Source organism: Cotesia glomerata, unplaced genomic scaffold, assembly GCF_020080835.1.
Source record: "Cotesia glomerata isolate CgM1 unplaced genomic scaffold, MPM_Cglom_v2.3 scaffold_11, whole genome shotgun sequence".
NCBI lineage: Eukaryota > Metazoa > Arthropoda > Insecta > Hymenoptera > Braconidae > Cotesia > Cotesia glomerata.
The window spans coordinates 1,190,597-1,214,195 of record NW_025401443.1 but is presented as its reverse complement, the minus strand read 5'-3'; the positions used below and the strand labels follow the sequence as shown (position 1 = coordinate 1,214,195).

The 23,599-nt window shown below is 37.4% G+C and overlaps 1 protein-coding gene across 1 annotated transcript; it reads left to right on the top strand.

The window, feature by feature from the left end:
- The first annotated feature begins 16,778 nt into the window (after nt 1-16,778).
- LOC123273598 lies at nt 16,779-18,392 on the top strand. Its single transcript, XM_044741037.1, has one exon. The coding sequence runs from the start codon at nt 16,779-16,781 to the stop codon at nt 18,390-18,392; it is 1,614 nt and encodes a 537-aa protein (XP_044596972.1).
- The last annotated feature ends 5,207 nt before the right edge of the window (nt 18,393-23,599 follow it).

Below are 23,599 nucleotides of genomic sequence, written 5' to 3'. Positions count from 1 at the left end.
AGGCTGGTTTTAGATGTAAAGGTGCTTGTAAACAAATACAAGTCTTTACTGCTCAGATAAATAAAGAAGAAAATTTGAAGCACACTGTTGGGACTAAAATGTTCGATAAAATTAATTTAAAGTGAACAGTGACAAGCTGGCAATTTCGCTGAAGATCGCGTAAAGGAATTGCTCCCGGTCTCACTGTTAATATTGCTGGAGATCACACTGACGTTCTTTTTAAAGGTCTCGCTAGAACTCTTGCTGACAGTCTCGCTGGAGATCACGCTGACGGTTATTCTAGAGGTCTCGCTGACGGTCTCACTGGAGGTCGTTTCGCTGGAAGTTGTGCTAATGGTATTGCTGCCGGTCTCACTTGGTGATTTTGGTGGCGATCGCGCTGACGGTCATGCTGGAGATCACGCTGACGGTCTCGCTGGAAATTACACTGACGGTTTTTCTAAAGATCACACTGACGGTCTTTCTGGAGATCACGCTGACGGTCTTTCTGGAGATCACGCTGAGGTTCTCGCTGGAGATCGCGCTGACGATCTCGCTGGAGATCACACTGACGATCTTTATGGAAGTCTCGCTGGTGATTTCCAGCGAGACTACCAGAAAGATCGTCAGCGTGATCTCCAGCGAGATCGTGAGCGTGATCTCCAGCGAGACTCCCAAAAAAACTTTCAGCGTGGTCACCAGCGAGACCTTTAGAAAAACCGTCAGCGTGATCTCCAGCGAGACCTCCAGAAAGACCGTCAGTGTGATCTCCAGAAAGACCGTCAGTGTGATCTCCAGAAAGACCGTCAGCGTGATCTCCAGCGATACCATCACCGTGATCGCCATCAAAATTACCAGTGAAACTCCTAGCAATACCATCAGCTCGATCTTCAGCAAGATCTTTAGCGATACCGTCAGCGAGACCTCTGAAAAGACCGTCAGCGTGATTTTCAGCAAAACCATCGGCAAGAGTTCTAGCGAGACCTCCAGTGAGACCTTCAAAAAGACCGTCAGTGCGATCCCCAGCAAAATTGCTAGTGAGGCCGGGACCAATTCTTTTACGCGATCTTGAGTGAAATCACCAGCTTGTTTACTGTTCTCTTTAAATTAATTTCATTAAACATTTTAGTCACAACACTGTGCTTCAAATTCTCTTCTTTATTTATCTGAGCAGTACAGACTTGTATTTGTTTACAAGCACCTTTACATCTGAAAACCAACCTATTTTTTTTTGACATATTTTTCATATTTTCATGTTGGATTAGCAATCTTATTTTTATTTTTTCTTCAAGTTGCTGTCTTCACTTGATTGCGAAAAACAAAAAACAATTAATTTATCATGACCAATCAGAACGCTTGACTACACCTATCTTCTGTCTCTCTCTTTTAAAAAAACTAAATTCTCGGCCCTAGCCGAGAATAAACTTATCAGTTTTATGTTATTCGAATTAATTAATCATCATAAAAATGAACTTCAGACCATAAATAATTTATTTTAAACTATGAAAATTAATTTTACATTAAGAATATTTAACTTTTAATTAGAAATATTAATTTTATATTACAAAGATTAATTTTTTATTATTAAAATTAATTTTTAATAATGAAAATTATTTTAAAACTATAAAAATTAATTTAAGATGTAAGGTCCGATCATAGTTCAGGGTCATCAAAATACTTTAGCTCCGACTTGAAGAACTTCAACAACTTAAACTTTAGTTCTTCTGAACTTACACTATATTATCAGAATTTTAGAGGCTTAAATACTAAGCTGGATGACAGCTTTAGTAAAAGATATATGAGTATGATATCTTTGCTTTTTTCGAAACATTGCTTAAATCAGGAGTTCAAAATAGCGAAATATTTAATAATAATTTTTCTGTTTTTAGATGTGATCGACGAGAAGATTTTAGAAGATCTCGTGGGGATGTACTGACTGCATGCAGGAGTACTTTGAATGTAGCGCCTTTTGAATTTGATAATATCCTTCAACTCATTCCGTAGGTTGAGATCGTTGGAATTCTACATATCAATCTTAATATTAAAACTCATATAATAAATATATACATTCCATCTGACCTGCCTAGACATATCTACTCCGATCTCCTTGAACTGCTCTTGTCACACTCTGCTATGGATGCAAGAGCTTTGGTACTACTAGAATAGTAATATTGACCTACTTGACTGTATGTCGCGCATCAGTGTCAGTGCCATAGCTTCAGTCATAGTTAACTCCAGATAGGTAGACTACCATTCTTCATTTTATTAGAATATATGCTAATATCATCCAGCTATAGTACTTTGAATATAGTACATTGAATATAGTACATTAAATATAGTGTGTACTTTGTATAAAGTTAAGTTTAAGAATAGTTATTGTTTTGGTACATTGAAGAATGTTAGCAGTCATGCGCCACTCAGAATAACATTTGTATCTCTGTTATTGGCCATTAGGCTGTTGAGATGTATATAAAGTAAAAAAATAAATGAGACAATAAATAAATAATTAATTTTAAATTATTAAAATTAATTTAACATTAAAAATATTAAATTTTGAATGATAAATATTAATTTAATATCATAGAGATTAATTTTTTATTATTAAAATTAATTTTAGGTGAAAGGTAATTAGATCACCAATAAAAAAATTAATTTTAGATCATGAATGATGAATTTTCAACCATAAAAATTAATAATATAATATAAATCATTAGTATTTAGTGTAAAAATTAATTTTATATAAGAAATAATTAATTATTAAATATAAAAATTAATTTAAGACTATAACTCATAAATTTTATGCTATTTAAATTAATTTACAATTCAAAATATTTACTTCAGACAATGAATAATTAATTTTATGATAGAAAAATTAATTTTATAAAATTTGAATTTAATTTAAATTGTAAATAATCAATTTTAAATATTGAAAATGAATTTTAATATATTAAAATTAATTTTATCATTAAATTTATTTGCGCGATTCAGGATACAATCCTCGATACAAATTATACAAAGAAAATATAGAGTTAGAGTGAGTCAGTATAATATAAATACATCATGGTGGTGAGTGCTCATTATGTGATGCATGACTTCCTGCAGTTCATCTAATATCTCAGTTAAATCAGCGGAAGGAGGCATGTAGACAGAGGTGACAAACACCGTTAAATCAAGTGAAGAAGTCTTTGTAATGATCCAGAAATTTGAGACATGATGTGTTTGCGGGTTGGTATTATGGCAGGTAAGCGTCAGCAGTCCACCAATGGGTCTACCTGGAACATCACATTTAGTAGCAGGACTCCAGGCATCGAGCCACTGATTAGTAAAGCACAAGGGCATGGTAACGGGTTAAAATGACCAGGTTTCACTGAGGCCTATATAGTTGGAAGAAAAGAGATCAGTTGTTACTTGAAGATTTCAGGATCCTTTGACGTTCTAGGAGGTTAACTTGGCGCTGCGGGTTGTAAGTTGTGTGCTGGTGCTTAAAAATTTGTTGTTGGTGAGTTTGAAATCACCATGTGTGTGTCTGACATCTGCGGCTGAGAGCCACCGGGGCTATTGTTGGTGAATGCATTGTTAGATGAGATTGTAATGACTTTGCCGGTGTCTTGATCGAAAATGTGAGAGATTCTATTCACAATGACCTTGAAGTGACTGAATTTAACCTTTTTACTGAGTTGAGAATATTGTTGTTCTTCCAGATTGCCAGGCCGGAGATGATAGCATTATTTCTTCTCAGTTGTTTCTCGACTGATAGAACAGCCGAGCTGGCAATTTATCTACTTAACGCAGAGTCAGAAGACAAGTTTATAGTGGATTCAGATGTGACTTGTTCCTCTAGCGTGGTCAAGCGAGCTTTGATGGTATTAACTTCTACTATTAATTTTTCATTCTCAGCACTAAGCTCCTCTTTAACCGCTTGAATTAGGCAAGCGTTGGATGCCTGTACTCCTGCGATCTCCTCCGAAATCTTTTCTTTCAATTTATTCAAGTAGTTTCGATCTTCTATACGCCAGGCGTTCATCTCCTTGAGTAGGTCTGTGAAAGAAGTACAGTTGAAGTCTGGATCCATGATGATAGGTTGAGGAACAAAACTTACTTAGTCGGTGGACACCGGGTTGGCCATGGTAGAGGGGGAAGAAGATGATCTTTTTAGCTTGGCTGGTGGGCTCTGCTTATCCAACTCTCTCTCACGTTTTTTGGATTGTTTACGAAACAGTTCCGGTATAGAGGGAGAGGAGTTAATAATATCCTCACCTATGGATTCAGCGTTTGTCGGACGACCAGGACCACGTGTTTTGGGCGTGGTTTCAGCTTTACTATTTACAGCATTTAACTGTAGAGAAGGATTGAGAACCACCGAGACCCTTAGAGACTCCGCTGCATTAGAAACTGACTCTATGTTGGCGACTTTGGAGTTCATACCCTTTACGTGGGGAGTGACATGCTCCGGGTAGCGACTTGTATTTCAAAAAGGCAACAACGCCCGGGGGTGTTATAATGATGCCTTGAGAGTGTATTTATATGTTGAAAGTCATTAACAAATGCAACCGGTGGACACCAGATGAGCATGGATAACCACAAACCACGTTTTTTTTTTTTTTTTTTTTTCCGTAAAGTTCAACCTAACTTCAAATTACGGGCCGAGTATTTGTCATAAATCACTGTACAAATGATACGTAGAAACTCGGTTTTTTTTTTTTTTTTATTTAAATTAATTACCTAAGTCTATAAAAAAACTTCAGATAATCACAATAATTTTTTAGAGAACAAATAAAATAAAAACACTAAAAAATAGTAGAACACATAGGATGTGATCATGACAGGTAGCATATTAATATCAATTTTATATTATAAAATTTGAATATAAATCATAATTAACTAATTTTGAATTATAAAAATTCTTTTTAGATTATGAATATTCCATTTCAAATTATAAATAACAATTTTTAATTATGAAAATTAATTTTTTATTATAGAAACGAACTTAAGAAAATAAATAATTCTTTTTATATTATAAAAAAGACCATTCGGCAGCCAAAATGAAAGTAGATTTCATTTTAATAATAATAATTATTTTCTTATTTATTAAAAAAATGCTATTACTTAAACGACGAAAAGTTGAGGACCAAAGAATTTATAGCATAAAGAAATTCATTGAATCTTCATGAAACAGGTAAGAAATATGTTGATAACCAAACAAATATGTCTTATATTGAGATTATATCATACGAAGAAAAAAAGTTAAAATGGTAAAAATAAAGAAATGTTAAAAAAGAATTTAAAAAAAAAAAAAAAAAATTAGGAAAACGATTGACCCTGAAGGCCATCCCTGCAATTTCCCGCTAATTCCATACTTAGGCGCTTAAAATTGCACCAATGGCATTTTTGAGCTCTTCGAGCTCAAAAATACAATTTATGGGTTATTTTGAGCTCTCCAAGCTCAAAAGTCTGATAGGGATTTGGTGACACTATTTTTTGAATTTTTAAACCGCAATAACTTTTGAATGAATAAACCGATTTTCACGTGGTTAGAAGCATTCGACGCAGTTTTTCAAGCTTCACAAAGAATCTTAAATTTTGAATTGATCGCGCTAGGAATTTCGGAGTTATTCCGAAATAACACTTTTTTCGGTTTTCTTTCGTTCATGATATCTCTCGAACGAATCAACCGATTTTGACCGGACTTGTGGCGATCGAGGTGTTTTTTTGAGTTTAAGAGCTGATTAGTTTTTAGAATTGATCGGTAAAGTCGTTTAAAAGTTATTCCAAAAAAACCACATTTGAAAAAAATTTTTTTTTCAGTTTTTTGAAGATTTCTCAAAATCTATTGATCTGAATCGGTCCAAATAGTTTTCAAAATTTAAGTTTGGTCAAGCCCTGTCGAATGGCACCAACCGCGATGAAATCGGTTAAGCCGTTCAAAAGTTATAAGCGGTTCACATACTTTCACACACACACACACACACACACACACACACACATACAGACGCCGTGACAACCTCGCGGGGATAGTCAGGGAAGTTTCCTGTGACCTTCAAACGTCGAGATCTGATGAAAACTCGGTTTTTGCAAAACGGAGTGAAAACAATAACTTCCCGATTTTTGAAAATCTTCGATTTTCGTAGCGGGAAGTTAAAAATAAGAAAAGAACATAACGAAAAAAAGATAGATGATGAATAGAAGATCAAAATTTATAATTAAAATCATCAATATAATGAGGTAAAAACTATCAGTTTTACTTAAAAAATAAACTTATATAAAATTAAAATTTTCTGAATTGAGCTTTATAAAAATCTAGAAGTAATAATAATAACTTAGTAACATTTGAAATATCCCTGTTTAAAAATATTGATTAAAAAGAATTAAAAATAATAAAATTTGAATTCTTTTCGATAATTTTAATTCATTTGGTTGTATATGTAGATATTCACTTTTCATGGAGTGACTGCTTCTGAATTCTTATCAATCATAATTCTTAACCAGGGATTATAAACTATAACATCGAAATAAAATTACAAATTTCTGTTGATGATTTACCATGGTTTAGGCCTACAGGGGACCCGCCATGTAAAAAAATGGAAACGCATTTTGTAAAATGCTGAAAGAGCGGAAAAAGCGAGGATCAGGTTTGGGTCAGGATATCTCAATTAAAACGCGTAAATAATTATTAAAATAAACACTAGGAATTTATTTATAATAAATACACTTAATATTCAATATGTTAAATAGCGGATTGTTTAAATAAAAGCGGATTTATAATACACAGCGTGGGTAGCACAAGCGATGCCGGTTGACACGTGGGTGAACACTCTGCCGGCACTGTAAAAAGGGTGAAATAAATGCACAAATAACACAATTTATCTGTAACAAACTAAAGCGAATTATTAGCGGTTAATTTAAGCAATTTAAATTATAAAAATAGTGAAATGCGGTTAATTAACAATAAGCGAAAGCAAAGCGGAATTAATGGCAACTTGTTGCAACAAAAGCGTGGAAGCGAAACAGATAATAATAATAGTTCGTCTTCTTCCTCGTTGACTTGGGGAAAAAAGCTATTGCGCATGTCTAGCGGGAGCGATCAGCCAATAAAGCTGTCGATCCATGGCGTGATCGAGAGGACGATTTTCCATTGGCGGTTCGATTTTGCGGGAACTAGCGGTGGACAGGTGCGGCTCGTGAAATTGGGAGTCCCCCAGGGGCGACTTTATCGCGGCTGGGCCTTGTTCACCGAACACATTTACTTGCACAGTACCTCATGGGTGATGTGGAAATCTGTGTACAAGCAGATTGATTTATGAAGTAATAATACTTCTAAGAGCTCAAAAAGAACGTTTTTCCATGCTTGAGTGCTTTTCAAGCTTAAAAGTCTGACAAGAATTTCACAGAACACTATTTTTGGAATATTCAAACCGCAAAAACTTTTAGGTAAATCAGTCTCATCGAAATACGATTTTTACAAAACGGGGTGAAAACAATAACTTCCCGATATTTGTAAATCGTGGATTTTTTATGAAATCTATTAAAACGAGTGCAATAGCAAATTTCATAATTGGCATAGCGGAATAGGACATAATTTTAAGACTACACATATGATATGGTACTTGAATTGAAGCTTATTTAAAGAGCTTTCAGATGCAATTTACAGAGATTCAATAAGTTATTCAATTCCAAAGTTATTCGGGTTAAAAATTAAAAAAATATGAATTTTTATAATTTTAAAAATTTTTAAATCCTAGCATATCTAAAAAATTTTACGACTATAAATATGATATGGTACTTAAATTAAAGATTATTTAGAGAGCTTTTCAATTCATTTTACAAAATTTCTATAAGTTATCTCATTCAAAAGTTATTCGAGTAAGAATGTAAAGAAATATAAATTTTTATGATTTTCAAAATTTTGGAATCCTGTTATTTCTAAATTACTTGACCGATTAAGCTCATCTTCGAACTCGACTTTGGTATTTATCTGTAGAATAAGTATGTTGAGTTTGGTAGAGATCCGTTGTAAATTGGCAACGCTATCGTCGTGACAAACCGGGTTATATCCGATATATATACAGGGTGTCCCAGAAGTCGCGCACCCTATTGTAGGGATCGAAAGAGAAAAATATTCTGAGACGAAAAGTCCTGAGCCATTTTTCAATCAGACGCATAGATAATTGATTATTAATTAATGAAAGTGACCAATCAGGAGCGCGCGACAGAAGAATAAAAAGTGAGTGAAAAGGCAGTAAGAAACGCGAGAGTGAGATGCCAGAGCTACTGCCGGCTTCTCGAGCAGTAGACCGAGAGTGGGGACGGACCGACCACCGACGGCGGACGTACGTGATGCTAGGTGGATGTGTGAGATCGTTTACTAGTGTGAGTTTTGCTAAATTAAATCGGCTATGACAGAATTTTGATTTTGAATTAAAATAATTGAAGTAATTTTGAATGAAAAGCTCAGTAGCGGGGCTCAGGCAGAGGCAAAGGGCAGAAGTTACTGGATTTTTTTATTTATGAGAAAAAATTTGAGTAATTTTTGATTAAAAAATTAGTAGCAAGGCACTTGGCGGCGGTGACTGAATTTTTTTTTAATTTGAAGTAGTTAAACGAATTTTTAATTAAAAAATAAGTATGGCGGGTCAATTAGAAGCACTGGGCGGCAATGCCAAAATTTGTATTATTATTTAAAATGATGACAGTAATTTTCAGACAAAAAATAAGTAGCGAGGGTCAGTTGGAGGCACTGAACGACTATGATTAAATTTTGATTTTTATTTAAATGAATTAAATTAATTATAAAATAAAAAATAAGTAGCGACGGTCAGTCAGGGGCTCTGGACGGCTATGACTGAGTTTTTAATTTTTATTTGGAATAATTGAGGCAATTTTCAATTAAAAAATCAGTACCGAGGATCAGTTAGAGGTACTGGGCGGCCAAGAATGAATTTTTATTTTTATTTATAATAATCGAAGTAATTTTCAATTAAAAAATCAGTAGTGATAGTAAGTTAGAGGAACTAGGCGGCCATAAATAAATTTTTATTTTGATTTAGAATAATAAAATTAATTTTAATAAAAAACTTAGTGATTAGGGTCACTAACAGGCGATGGGTAGCTATGAATAAATTTTGATTCTCATTTAGAACGATTTAAGTAATTTTTAATTAAAAAATCAGTAGTGATAGTAAGTTAGAGGAACTAGGCGCCCATGAATGACTTTTTATTCTCATTTGTTATATCAGGCGTTGCCTCATACAACACACAGGGCTTCTTCCCTGTCGACGAATAGTGCAACGCTTGCACCTTATAAATTTCGACAATCACTCGGACAACACCTCGATTAAGAAATGAGTACACTGTCCACGTTCTGTCAAATTTGCACTTTTAGACCAATAACAGAATTTAACTCCCTTCCGAAAATCACGATCTGGGTGTATAAAACCACCAAACACCACGGATCAAATGTTCAGTCTTTTATCAAAGAATACGAGGGAAGGTATCCTCGTAGAACCCGTGTGGGTCCTTGTACCGCGTTACATACGAGGCAGTGTAAAGCACTAGGTCGCTTACCTAAACTTCTAAATTCACTATTCCCTTTTGATTCTTTAAATTATATCTTCTACGAATCGCGCCAGTGTGCTCTTCGAGCTATATCGAGGGCCCCGTTATCCGTAGTGATATCTTTATCTAAAATCATAACCTTTCGATCTATTATTTAACGGCGGATCTAAGTGTCTGCCGGAGTCGTTACTCCGATTACGATCTCATAATTAAAATATTGTAAAACATAGAAATAAGTGATATTTCATAAGTGAAATAGTGTACATTGAGTGCGTCTCGCCCATAGGGCAAATAATTGAATAAACTATAAAAACCAGAACTTTGAGCTTTACTTCATTCTAAATTAAGATCCTGAACTTTCTCCACAACACTGATCTACACCACGACAGAAGGAGGCGAAGTCAATCCAGGACCTACCGATCAGATAACTCAAATCCATATCAACTATAAAATTCATAAAGGACGACTGTGATTTCAGTATTTGTTATCGACTTCCCTTTAAACTCGCCGTTGGAACTCCTGGTTACCGGGAGGCGTTCGAAATCCACAATAAAAATAAAACTCTTGTAGCTTGTTTACAAGAGAAAATCTATCTAAACCGTGTCCGAGCCTCCTCAAGGCCCCACTCTACCAATAATTATTTAATTATAATTAATTCGGACATAACACATTATTCAAATGCATTAAAACAATTTTAAAATAAACGATAAGGAGTGACGGTCAGTTAGCTAGAAAAACTGGGCGGCTAGGAATGAAGTTTTTTTCATTTAGAATAAGTAAATTCAATTCAATTATAAAATTAGTAATCAGGGTCTGTTACAGGCACTGGGCGGCTATAAATAGATTTTTATTTTTATTCAAAATAATTAAAGTAATTTAAAAATGAAAAATAAGTAGCATCGGTCAGTCGAAGGCACTGGGTAGCTATGAATAAATTTTTATTTTCATTTACAAAAATTAAATTAATTTTAATCAAAAAATTAGTGATCAGGGTCAGTTACAGGCACTGCGTAGCTGTGAATGAATTTTCATTCTCATTTAGAACAATTAAAGTAATTTTTAATTAAAAATTCAGTAGTAGTAGTAGTAAGTTAGAGGCAATGAGCGGCCATGAGTGAAATTTTATTTTTATTTAAATGAATTAAAATAATTTTAAAATAAAAAATAAGCAACGACGGGAAGTCAGGGGCTCTAGGCAGCTGTGACTGAGTTTTTGATTCTTATTTGGAATAATTGAAACAATCTTGAACTAACAAATCAGTAGCGAAGATCAGTTAGAGGGACTGAGCGGCTATAAATGAATTTTTATTTTCATTGTCAATAAATAAAGTCATTTTTGAATGAAAAGCAAGTAGCAAGGGTCAGTAAGAGGCAATGAGCAGCTATGAATGAATTTTTATTGTTATTTACAATAATTAAATAACTTTTTGATTAAAAAGTAAGAAGCGAGGGTAAGAAAGAGGCACTGGGCAGCTATAAGTGAATCCTCATTTTTATTTAGAATAATTTAAATAAGTTGAATTATAAAATGAGTAGCGAGTGTCAAATAGAGGCACTGGGCAACTATGGATGAATTTTTATTTTCATTCGGGATAATAAGAGTAATTTTTCATTGATGAATAAGTAGCGAGGGTCAGTTAGAGGCACTGGGCGGCTATGAATGAATTTTTATTTTTATTTTGAATAAATAAAGTAATTTTTAATAGACAAATTAGTGTTAAGTGTCAAGTACAGGCACTGGGCAGCTATGACTGAATTTTTATTCTTATTTAGAATGATTAAAGAACTTATTAATTGAAAAATAAGTAGCGAGGGTAAGTAAGAAGCGCTGGGCTAGAAATGAATTTTCATTTTTTTTCGAATAATTAAAATATTTTTCAATTAAAAAAAAAGGGGCGATGGTTGGATTATCTTTTATTGAAAAATTAGTAGCGACTGTCAAGTAAAGGCACTGGGTGGCTACGAATAATTTTTTATTTTTATTTCGAATACTTAACGTAATTTTTACTTGAAAAGCAATTAGCGAGAGTCAGTAAAAGGTACTGGGCAGCTATGACTGAATTCTTATTTTTATTTAGAATAATTTAAGTAATTTTCAATCAAAAAATGAGTAGCTAATGTCACGTAGAGGCACTGGGCGGCTATGAATGAATTATTATTTTTATTTAGAATACTTATAGTAATTTTTTCTTGAAAACCAAGTAATGATGGTCAGTAAAAGGCACTGGGCGGCTATTACTGAATTTTTATTTTTATTGAGAGTGATTTAAGTAATTTCTAATTGAAAAATAAATGTCAAGGGTCATTCAGAGGCACTGGGCGGCTATGAATGAAGTTTTGTTTTTATTTTGAATAAATAAAGTAATTTTTAATTGATAAATTTGTGGTAATCGTCAAGTTGGGGCACTGGACGGCTACGAATAGATTTCCATTTTTATTTAGAATGATTGTAGTAATTTTCAATTGATAAATTAGTGGTGAGTCTCTAGAGGCACTGGGCGGCTATAACAAAATTTTTATTTCTAATTAAAATAAATAAAGAAATTTTTAAATGAAAAACAAGTAGCAAGGGTGAGTAAGAGACACTAGGCATTAATGAATGTATTTTTATTTTTATTTAGAATAATAAGAGTAATTTCTAATTGAAAAATAAGTAGCGTTGGTCAGTTAGAGTCACTGGGCGTCTATGATTGAATTTTTATTTTTGTTTAGAACAATTAATGTAATTTTCAATTAAAAATTTAGTACTGAGTATCAAAGAGAGGCACTGGGCGGCTATGAATGAATTCTTTATTTTATATTGAATGATTAAAGTAATTTTTAATTAAAAAATCAGTAGTGATAGTCAGTTAGAGGCACTAAGCGACCATGAATGAATTTTTATTTTTATTTAAATGAATTAAAATAATATTTAAATAGAAAATAAGGAGTGACGGTCAGTCAGGGGCTCTAGGTGGCTATGACTGAGTTTTTAATTTTTATTTGGAATAATTGAGGCAAATTTGAATTAAAAAATTAGTAGCGAGGCTCAGTCACTGGTACTGGGCGGCCATGAATGAATTTTCATTTTTATTCAAAATAATTAAAGCCATTTTAAATCGAAAAATAAGTAGCGAGGGTCAGTTAGAGGCTCTGGGCTGCTATGACTGAGTTTTTATTATTTTTCAGAATCGTTGAGGCAATTTTAGATTAAAAATCAGTAGCAAGGGTCAGTTACTCGGGATATCCTAACCCTATAGACGGGTGCGGATATCATGGTTGAGTGCCGACCGGGCGCGTCCCCGGGTGGCGGATAGGGGGGCTGTGGGCCTGTTTGGAGAAACCTGGACCCCTTACAACAGAGGACAGGGATCTCTAATCAGATCCCGGCCAGCAGAGGCCGAAGGAAGCACAACCAGTGTAAAACCTGGCTTTGGGCGACCTCGACCCTGCCGCGGACCAACTCCCCTAAGCTAAGGTGGGAGCCATCGTGCCGATGGCTGTATGGTACTAGGGTTATAGTGCCGCAAACGATGCCCTTGGGGCAACAGGCGCAACCCCATTGTATTTATGCGCCTTCCGCTGGCATGCCAGGCTCTGTTAGCGGTGACCTTTAGTTCCTGGAGACTCGTGGGACCAAAATGGACAACACAATAAAAAACCCCAACGGACTGGGGGACTCTGCGGAGAACCCCAGTCCTTCCATGAAAATGGACATCGTGGAGGAGGCACAGGGCTCAGCAAATGCCGGGCACAGTGACTCCTCCAAAGATATCATGAAGGAGGCACAGGGCTCGACAAATGCCGGGCACAGTGACTCCCCCAAAGATGATGAAGACTCCTCCAAAGATGATGGAAGGAAAAGGAACCGCAGTGGTGCTGCAAAGAGACGGGCCCGAAGAGCCAAACTGGCCCTAGGGACCCAGGCTCTGGAGCAAAACTGCGGGACTACTCCTCCCACCATCTCCGTGGCCAAAGTGGAGGAGGACCCCAAGGGAAAAAGCAATAAAAGGCCTAGACCCGAGGGGAACACTCCACCAGAGGCTAAGAGTTTGGCCAAAAAGGGCAAAATAGCCCGCAGGTCGAGCGGCTTCAGTGACGCCGTACGGGCGAGCAGGAAGGTGGCAATAACACCTTCTGGCTACCCTGCGGTGCTACTGAGCCAAGAGACCAGCGACCTGGTAACGCAGGCACTCGTTGGAGCGCTGGATGTTGTCCCCACAGGACAAGCAGTCCCGTGCTTCGAGGGATGCCGGTGGGAACAGGGAGTGCTGTGGGTGACTTGCACCGACGAAGACTCCAAAAAGTGGGTCCTAAGGACAGTCCCAGCTCTCAGGGCTAGGGAGGGTCTCGTTCTCCAAGTGTTCTCCTCGGCTCAGGAAGCTGACGGCGGTCCTGGGAACCAACGAAGAGAGCGGAGTCATTATGAGAAGACTCGCTCGCCAAAACCCTGGACTCAACACTGAATTGTGGAGAATCTGGGACAGACGAACGGTCGGCAAGACCGTTCACCTGGTTCTGGGGGTGGACCAGAAGTCACTGGCGACACTCTCGGGGTGCAATTACTCACCCCACTTCGGATTGGGTAGGGCTCGCTTTTACGAGGCCCAATCCAAATCCGGAGGGGGGAAAGAGAGTGCTGCCGGGGCTACTGAGCCCACACCCAAAACCGAGCCTCCCAAGGGAGGACTGTCGACGGGAGAGGTCGAGCCGGCCAAGGCTTCGGATGCCAAGGGCGGCTCGATCCCTCCAGAGGGACGAGGGACTTCGGTCGCTGCCACCCCGCTGGAGAGCCGAGAGGCCTCCCGTGGAGAGGCACAAGCGACGAAACCGGGTCCTTCTTCCCTAACGACGATGCAGGGCATAGGGTCCCTTCTGAAGCCTGCGCGTCTCCTAATTAGGAGTGCCTCCGAAGAAGATGGAACGATCCCCGAGGGACGTTCCAGCTCCAGAGGAAGGCCCACTAAAGCGGAGACGCTAGCTAAAGAAGGGGCCAAAGGGCTTAAGCTGGGTAAGCAATCTACCCTTGCTCAGGCCCTAGCCAAATGGGAGAAAGGGTCCGGCACATTGAAGGAACCAAACACCCAAGGCAAGAGAGATGAAGATGGGCATGAAAATGTCCCCATCCCCCTCGACACACCTTAACTCCAACCTTCCCCCACATTCCCACCTCCCTCTTCCCGCAAATTCGCGAAGACCGTCAGCAATGCAGCAACTACAGCTGCAGGGCAGACGACGTTTTCGCTAATTAACTTACAGCACTGCAAAGCGGCATCTGCTTTACTTAGCAGAGACCTAGCAGTGAAGCACACAGATGTATCCCTGATACAAGAACCCTGGACGTACAAAGGGCAAGTATTAGGGATAGAACTGAAAGGTGGCAGTCTGGTCTATGGTGAATCAGAGCAGGGGCCTAGGGCCTGTATCTTCATAAACAGGAAGCATACAGCGCTCAAGTTGCACCAGTTCTGCACCAGAGACCTGGCTGTTGCCTCAATAAAAATTCCCATAGGAGAAACTAAGGCGGATATCATAATAGGATCTGCCTATCTCCCCTATGAAGATACGACAGTGCCCACTGAGGAGGTCATTAGACTGGTGGAGCACTGCAAAGTCAATGATCTGCCACTCATTGTGGGGTGTGACGCAAACGCACATCACATAGTGTGGGGCAGCTCAGACATTAATAGAAGAGGCTCAGCATTGCTGGAGTACCTCTCAACCACAGGCTTGGAAATCCTGAATGAAGGATCCAAACCTACCTTTGTCACTTCTCGAAGGCAGGAAGTGATCGATATAACACTGGGCTCTCGAAGGATAGCACAGGAAATCAGAGGCTGGGAAGTCAGCAAAGAGGATTCTCTTTCCGACCACAGACAGATAAACTTTTTAGTGAGAGGCAACAATAGCAACGGAACTCAGGACACTTATAGGAACCCCAAATCTGCGGACTGGCTCAAATATAAAAAAGAGCTAAGAAACAGATTGGGGAGACCTGTAAGAGGACTGAGGAACGTGCCAAGGATTGAGCAAGTGGCCGAACACTTGCAACAAGCCATTGTTCAGTCCTATGAGATTGCCTGCCCACTAAAAGTTAGGAAAAGCAACAAACGGGTGACATGGTGGAATGCAAAGCTGAATAAGCTTCGCACCCTGTCCAGAAAGTTGCTGAATAAGTCCATCAAGACAAAAACGGACCAAGACTGGGCAGACTATAAAGCTGCCCTAAAACTGTATAAAAAACATATCAAGGTCTCAAAACTAGACGCCTGGAGGAGATTCTGCGGAGAGCTGGAGGACTTACCACTGGTGGCCCGCCTACGCAGAATCTTTACTTCAGGACCTAAAACAAAACTCGGTGTCCTCACCCTACAAGATGGTAGAGTGACTGAAAACAACGAGGAAACATTAGCGCACCTCTGCGAGGTTCATTTTCCTGGCTCGGAACTCATGGAACTGGAACAGGAAGAAGCCTCAGAGAATGCGATAATAAAAGCAGTCACGAAACGAGGAGACTGGAGCACAGCCGTCAGAGTGATAACACCTGATAGAATAAGGTGGGCAATTGGAAACTTTGAAAGGTTCAAGAGCCCAGGGGTGGATGGGATCTTCCCGGCTCTTCTGCAGGAGGGAAGAGAAATCCTCATCAAACACCTAACTAGACTTTTTAGGGCCTGCCTGGCCCTAAGCTACATACCGAAGGCTTGGCGTGAGGTCAGGGTTGTCTTTATACCAAAACATGGCAAAAGCAGCTATGACCTGGCCAAGTCCTTCAGACCTATTAGCCTAACATCGTTTCTCCTCAAGACATTGGAAAGACTGGTGGATAGGCACATAAGAGATAATGCACTAAACGACACGCCGGTGCATTATACACAGCACGCATACCAGGCAGGCAGATCCGTCGAAACGGCCCTACATGATGTGGTTACCTACATTGAAAGGGCCTTTCGAGGGAAGGAATCGGTCCTGGGAGTGTTTATAGACATAGAAGGGGCGTTTGACAATACCCCCTTCGAATCAATATGCGAGGCTACAGAGCTCTTCGGGGTAGAGAAATCTATCACCGGTTGGGCTCATTTTATGCTTCGCACAAGAATAGTGACTGCCGGACTCAGTGACACTAGAGTCCGGGCCCGTGTGAGAAGGGGCTGCCCACAAGGTGGGGTTACCTCCCTCTCATGTGGATCCTGGTCATCAATGAGCTCCTAGTGGCACTAGAAAACCTAGGAGTATATGCTGTAGGCTACGCCGATGACGTCGCACTGATGATTAAAGGCTCAAGCCCGACGGAGATGAGATGGAGAACACAACGTGCTCTAGATCTCATACAGAAATGGTGCATAGGAAAATCTCTAAGGGTTAACCCCAACAAAACAGAGATGGTACTCTTCACCAAAAGAAGGAAGCTGAAAATTACGGCTCCCTCTATCTTTGGCATGGAGCTTAAATTCTCAAAGGAGGTACGCTATTTAGGCGTAACTCTAGACAGTAAGCTCACATGGAGACGCCATATCGAGAAGCAGACCCAAAAAGCAACTGCCACTTTCTGGGCATGCAGAAGAATATTTGGCATAACATGGGGCCTGAAACCAAGACTGATCAAGTGGATTTACACGGCGATCTTGGTTCCACAGCTCACCTTTGCCTCTGTTGTATGGTGGCCTTCGCTTAAGAAGAACATCAACATCAAGGCATTCCTAAAAGTCTACCGACTGTCGTTGCTAGGGATAACTGGGGCTCTAAGAACCACAGCTACCTTAGCAATGGAGGCGCTCCTGAACCTGGAGCCCCCGCATATCACTGCAGAAGCTCTTGCTATGAAAACAGCAATGAGATTGCTCTTTAACGGACACTGGACAAGGGCTAGAACGGGACATGCAGCCATCCTAAGGGACAGGGGACTCGACAGATTCCTAACCCAAGGAGGAGACATGAGCCCTCGAAGCTACCACTTCAGACGTCAATATAAGGTCCTTATCCCAAGTAGGCAGGAATGGGACGAGGAAAACAAGAGCATCCTGTCCCCCATAGGGCTAGTCTGGTATACGGACGGCTCAAAAACGGACAAAGGGGCAGGAGCTGGAATTTATAGCAGTGGACCGAAAACAGAAATCTCTCTGCGGCTAGGGGACACTGCTTCGGTTTTCCAGACAGAGGTATACGCGATCTGGGCCTGTGTAGAGCACATTTCTAAGCTCAACCACAGGAACAAGCACGTGTACATCTGCAGCGATAGTTGCGCTGCGCTCAGGGCACTAGAACAAACTGAAGTGTCCTCGAGACTAGTGCGAAAATGCATAGACTCCCTAAATGAATTAGCAGAGTATAACAAAGTCAAACTACTGTGGGTACCGGGCCATAGCGGGAACGCAGGAAATGACAAAGCAAATGAGCTGGCGAAAGCGGGAGCTCGTAAAAGAGACCCTGAACCAGTAATCAGCATAGCGGTGCCTTTTAGTCTCATAAAGCAACACGCTTCCCTATGGACTAATGACAAGTTTCAGGAAGTGTGGGCAGAGGCAAAAGGCATGATGCATACGAGGGCACTTTCTAAAGGACCCTCCAAGACATTAGGCTTGTCCTTGATAGGGCTCGACAAGAAGCTGCTAAGGCTAACTGTCGGGTATATCACAGGACACTGGCTAACCGGCAGGCATCTGAGACGCCTAGGCATCTCAGATCACTCGATGTGCCCCAGATGCCTATCGGAGGAGGAAACTCCTCTACATCTAATCCTCCATTGCAGAAAACTGGCAACAGCCCGAAAGGACATACTAGGATTCTGCGATGGAGAGTCTATTGATATACAGGAGATTGGCGTGGGACAGTTGCTTCACTTCTTGAAGCAGACAGGCCTGGCCAATCTCCAAGCTATATAACGTAACCAACCTAGAAGGGCTGAGTACAATGGTCCAATAGGACTGAGTGCTTGGCTCAATGTCGGCTACAATATTCCCTCCCCCCCCCCCTAATTCTAAGGGTCAGTTAAAAACACTTGGTAGCTATAAACGATCTTTTATTTTCATTTAGAATAATTAAAGTAATTTCTAATTAAAAAATCAGTAGCGATGGTTAGTTAGAGGCACTGGGCGGCCATGAATGAATTTTTATTTTTATTAAAATGAATTAAAGTAATTTTTAAATGAAAAATAAGTAGCAACGGTCAATTTGAGGCACTGGGCAGCTATTACAGAATTTTTTTTTTTATTTAAAATGATTCGAGTAATTTTTACTTAAAAAACTAGTAGTGAGGATAAGTAAGGGACACTTGGCGGCTAGAAATGTATTTTTATTTTTATGTGGAATAATAAGAGTAATTTTTAATTGAAGAATAAGTAGTGAGAGTCAGTTAGAGGCACGGGGCGGCTATGAATGAATTTTTATTATTATTTGGAATAAATAAAGTAATTTATCATCGGAAAATTAGTGGTGAGTGTCAAGTACAGGCACCGGGCAGCTATGACTGAATTTTTATTTTTATTTGCAATTATTAAAGTAATTTTTATTCAAAGACTCTGTACTGAGGGTCAGTTACTTATTTTTCAATTAATAAGGTCTTAAACATTCTAAATAAAAATAAAAATTTAGGCATAGCGGCCCAGTGCCTCTTACTAACTGTCAATACTTGCTATTCATTTATGAATTATGTTAATTATTCCAAATAAAAATGAAAATTCATTCCAAGCTGCCCAGTGTCCCTTAGTCACTCTCGCTACTCATTTTTCAATTAAAAAGTTCTTTAATCATTCCAAAAAAATAAAAATTCAGTCATAGCCGCCCAGTGCCTCTTACTGATCCTCGCTAATTGTAATTCAAGTAAAAATTACTTTAAGTATTCGGAATAAAATTAAAAATTCATTAATAGTTGCCCTGTGCCTCTAATTGACCGTCGCTACGTATTTTTTAATGAAAAATTACTCTAATTATTCAAAATAAAAATAAAAATTCATTTCTAGCCTCCCAGTGTCTCTTACTCATTCTCGCTACTCATTTTTCAACTAAAATGTTCTTGAATTATTCTTATTAAAAATGACAAATTCATCCATAGCCACCCAGTGCCTCTACTTGACACTCGCTACTCATTTTATAATTAAACATACTTAAATTATTCTAAATAAAAATAAAAATTTAGTCACAGCTGGCCAGTGACTCTTACTGACCCTTGCTACTCATTTTTCATTTAAAAATGACGTGATTTATTGAACATGAAAAATAAGAATTCATTTATAGCCACGCAGTTCCTCCACAACACTTGCTACTAATTTTCTAATTGAAAATTACATTAATTATTCTAAATAAAAATAAAAATTCAGTCATAGCTGCCCAGTGCCTCATGCTGACTCTCGCTACTTGTATTTCTTTTAAAAATTATTTGAATTATTCCAAAAAAAATGAAAATTCAATCTTAGCCGCGTAGTGTCCCTTACTAATCCGCGCTACTTATTTTTCAATTAAAATGTTCTTTAATTTTTTTTATTAGAAATGAAAATTTTATCATAGCCACCCAGTGTCTTTTACTTACCCTTGCTACTTATTTTTCAATTAATAAGTTCTTTAATCATTCTAAATACAAATAAAAATTCAGTCATAGCTGCCCAGTGCCTGTAATTGACACTTAACACTAATTTTTCTGTTAAAAATTACTTTATTTATTCAAAATAAAAATAAAAATTCATTCATAGTCGCCCAGTGCCTCTAACTGACCCTCGCTACTTATTCATCAATGAAAAATTATTCTTATTATTCCGAATAAAAATAACAATGCATTTTTAGTCTCCCAGTGCTTCTCACTGACCCTAGCTTCTTGTTTTTAAATTGAAAATTACTTTAATTTTTCAAAATAATAGTAAAAATTAATTCATAGTTGCCCAGGGCCTCTACTTGACACTCGCTACCCATTTTATAATCAAACATACTTAAATTACTCGCTTCTAAATAAAAAAAAAAGGATTCAGTTATAGCTGCCCAGTGCCTCTTACTTACCCTAAATACTTATTTTGCAATCAAAAAGTTCATTAATTATTGTAAATTAGAGAAAAAATTTTTTCATAGCTGCTCATTGCCTCTTACTAACCCTTGCTACTTGTTTTACATTCAAAAATGACTTTATTTATTGACAATGAAAATAAAAATTCATTGATAGCCACACAGTGCCTCTACTCAACACTCGCTACTAATTTATTAATTGAAAATTACATTAATTATTCTAAATAAAAATGAAAATTTTGTTAAAGCCACCCCGTGCCTTTCACTGACTCTCACTACTTATTTTTCAATCAAAAATTACTTTAATTATTCAAAGAAAAAATAAAAATCCATACGAAGCCTCCCAGAGACTCGACTTAAGACACGCTACTAATTTTTTAATTGAAAATGACATTAATTATTCTAAATAAAAATAAAAATTTTGTCATAGTCGCCCAGTGCTTTTTACTGGGCCTCACTACTTATTTTTCTATTAAAAATTACTTCAATCATTCAAAGTAAAATTAAAAATTCATTCATGACCGCCCAGTGCCTCTAACTGACCCTCGCCACTTATTCTTCAGTTAAAAAATATTCTTATTATTCCGAGAAAAATAATAATTTATTTCTAGCGGCCCTGTGCTTCTTACTGCCCCTCGCTACTTGTTTTTTAATTGAAAATTACTTCAATCATTTAAAATAATAATAAAAATTTATTTATAGCTACCCGAGGTCTCTGACTGACTCTTGCTATTGATTTTTCATTTAAAAATTACCTTAAATGTTCAAAATAAAAAAAAAATCATTCATAGCTGCTCGGAGTATCTTACCCATCCTCGCTACTAATTTTTCAATGAAAAATTACTTAAATCGTTCGAAACAAAAATAAAAATTCAGTCATGGCTGCCCAGTTCCTCTTACTCACCTTCGCTACTTGTTTTTCAATTAAAAAGTACTCTAATAATTCAAAATAAAAACAAAATTCAGTCAAAGCCACTCAGAGCCTCTAGCTGACTCCCGGTAGTTTTTTTTCAATTAGAAAATTACTTTAATTATTTGAAAAAGAAATAAAAATCGATTTATAGCCACCCAGAGCCTTTACTTGACACTCGCTACTGATTTTTTGATTAAAAATTATTTCAATTATTCTAAATAAAAATAAAAATTCATTTATGGCCGCCTAGTCCCTCTAACTGATCCTCGCTAGCGATTTTTTAATCCAAAATTGCCTCAATTATTCCAAATAAAAATCAAAAAGTCATAGCCGCCTGGAGCCTCTGACTGACCGTCAATCCTTATTTTTTATTTAAAAATTATTTTAATTCATTTAAATGAAAGCAAAAATTCATTCGTGGCTGCTTAGTGCCTTGAACTTACTATTACTACTGATTTTTAATTGAAAATTACTTTAATCGTTCTAAATGAAAATAAAAATTTATTCGTAGCCGCCCAGTTTTTTTAACTAACCCTCGCTACTGATTTTTTTTATTAAAAATTATTTTAATTATTCTAAATAAAAATTAAAATTCATTTATGGCCGCCCAGTACCTCTAACTGATCCTCGCTAGTAATTCTTTAATTCAAAATTGCTTTAATTATTCCTAATAAAAATTAAAAACTCAGTCATAGGCGCCTATAGCCCCTGACTGATCGTCACTTCTTATTGTTTATTTTAAAATTATTTTAATTCATTTGAATAATAAAAATAAAAAGTCATTCATGGCCGCCTAGTTCCTCTAACTTACTATCACTTCTGATTTTTTAATTAAAAATTACTTCGATTATTATAAATAAAAATAAAAATTCATTCTTGGCCGCCCAGTACCTCTAATTGATCCTCGCTACTGATTTTTTAATTGAAAATTGCCTCAATTATTCTAAATAAAAATTAAAAACTCAGTCATAGCCGTCCAGAGCCCTTGACTGACCGTCGCTACTTATTTTTTATTTTATAATTATTTCAATTCATTTAAATAAAAATTAAAATTTAATCATCGTCGCCCAGTGCCTCCAACTGACCCTCGCTATTTATTTTTTGTCTGAAAATTACTGTCATCATTTCAAATAATAATACAAATTCTGCCATTGCCGCCTAGTGCTTCTAATCGACCCGCCATACTTATTTTTTTATTAAAAATTCGTTTAACTACTTCAAATTAAAAAAAAATTCAGTCACCGCCGCCAAGTGCCTTGCTACTAATTTTTTAATCAAAAATTACTCAAATTTTTTCTCATAAATAAAAAAGTCCAGTAACTTCTGCCCTCTGCCTCTGCCTGAGCCCCGCTACTGAGCTTTTCATTCAAAATTACTTCAATTATTTTAATTCAAAATCAAAATTCTGTCATAGCCGATTTAATTTAGCAAAATCTGTTTTTCCCTTTGAATTCGTCAAATCTTGTGCCTGTCATAAAAAAAATAAAAATATCCTCACTCACATTCATACGTGCATTGTTACCGATACACTCACACTAGTACACGATCTCACACATCCACCTAGCATCACGTACGTCTGCCGTCGGTGGTCGGTCCGTCCCCACTCTCGGTCTACTGCTCGAGAAGCCGGCAGTAGCTCTGGCATCTCACTCTCGCGTTTCTTACTGCCTTTTTACTCACTTTTTATTCTTCTGTTGCGCGCTCCTGATTGGTCACTTTCATTAATTAATAATCAATTATCTATGCGTCTGATTGAAAAATGGCTCAGGACTTTTCGTCTCAGAATATTTTTCTCTTTCGATCCCTACAATAGGGTGCGCGACTTCTGGGACACCCTGTATATATATCACACACACAAAAACAAACGATCCCGTGGTATCGGACCTCAGAGTGTCGTCACTCAGCTCGAATATCCGAAAGGAATTTAATTTAATTTAATTTAACGAAACAACAAAATTTAAGATCGATCCAATTACGGAGTACAAAAAATTTTAGCAAAAATGCACGTCTCGAAAATTATTATTACATTATTACAACTCAACGTTACGGCGTCCAGTTCAGAATTGATTAGCATAACAATGGCCACTTTCTCAACACCATGTGTTCTCTGGTTTTCCGTTAGTTCAAAACCTCGCATCCAATCAGCTTACGGCTTCTTCTAGCCAGCCGTTGTATTACGGGATGCAT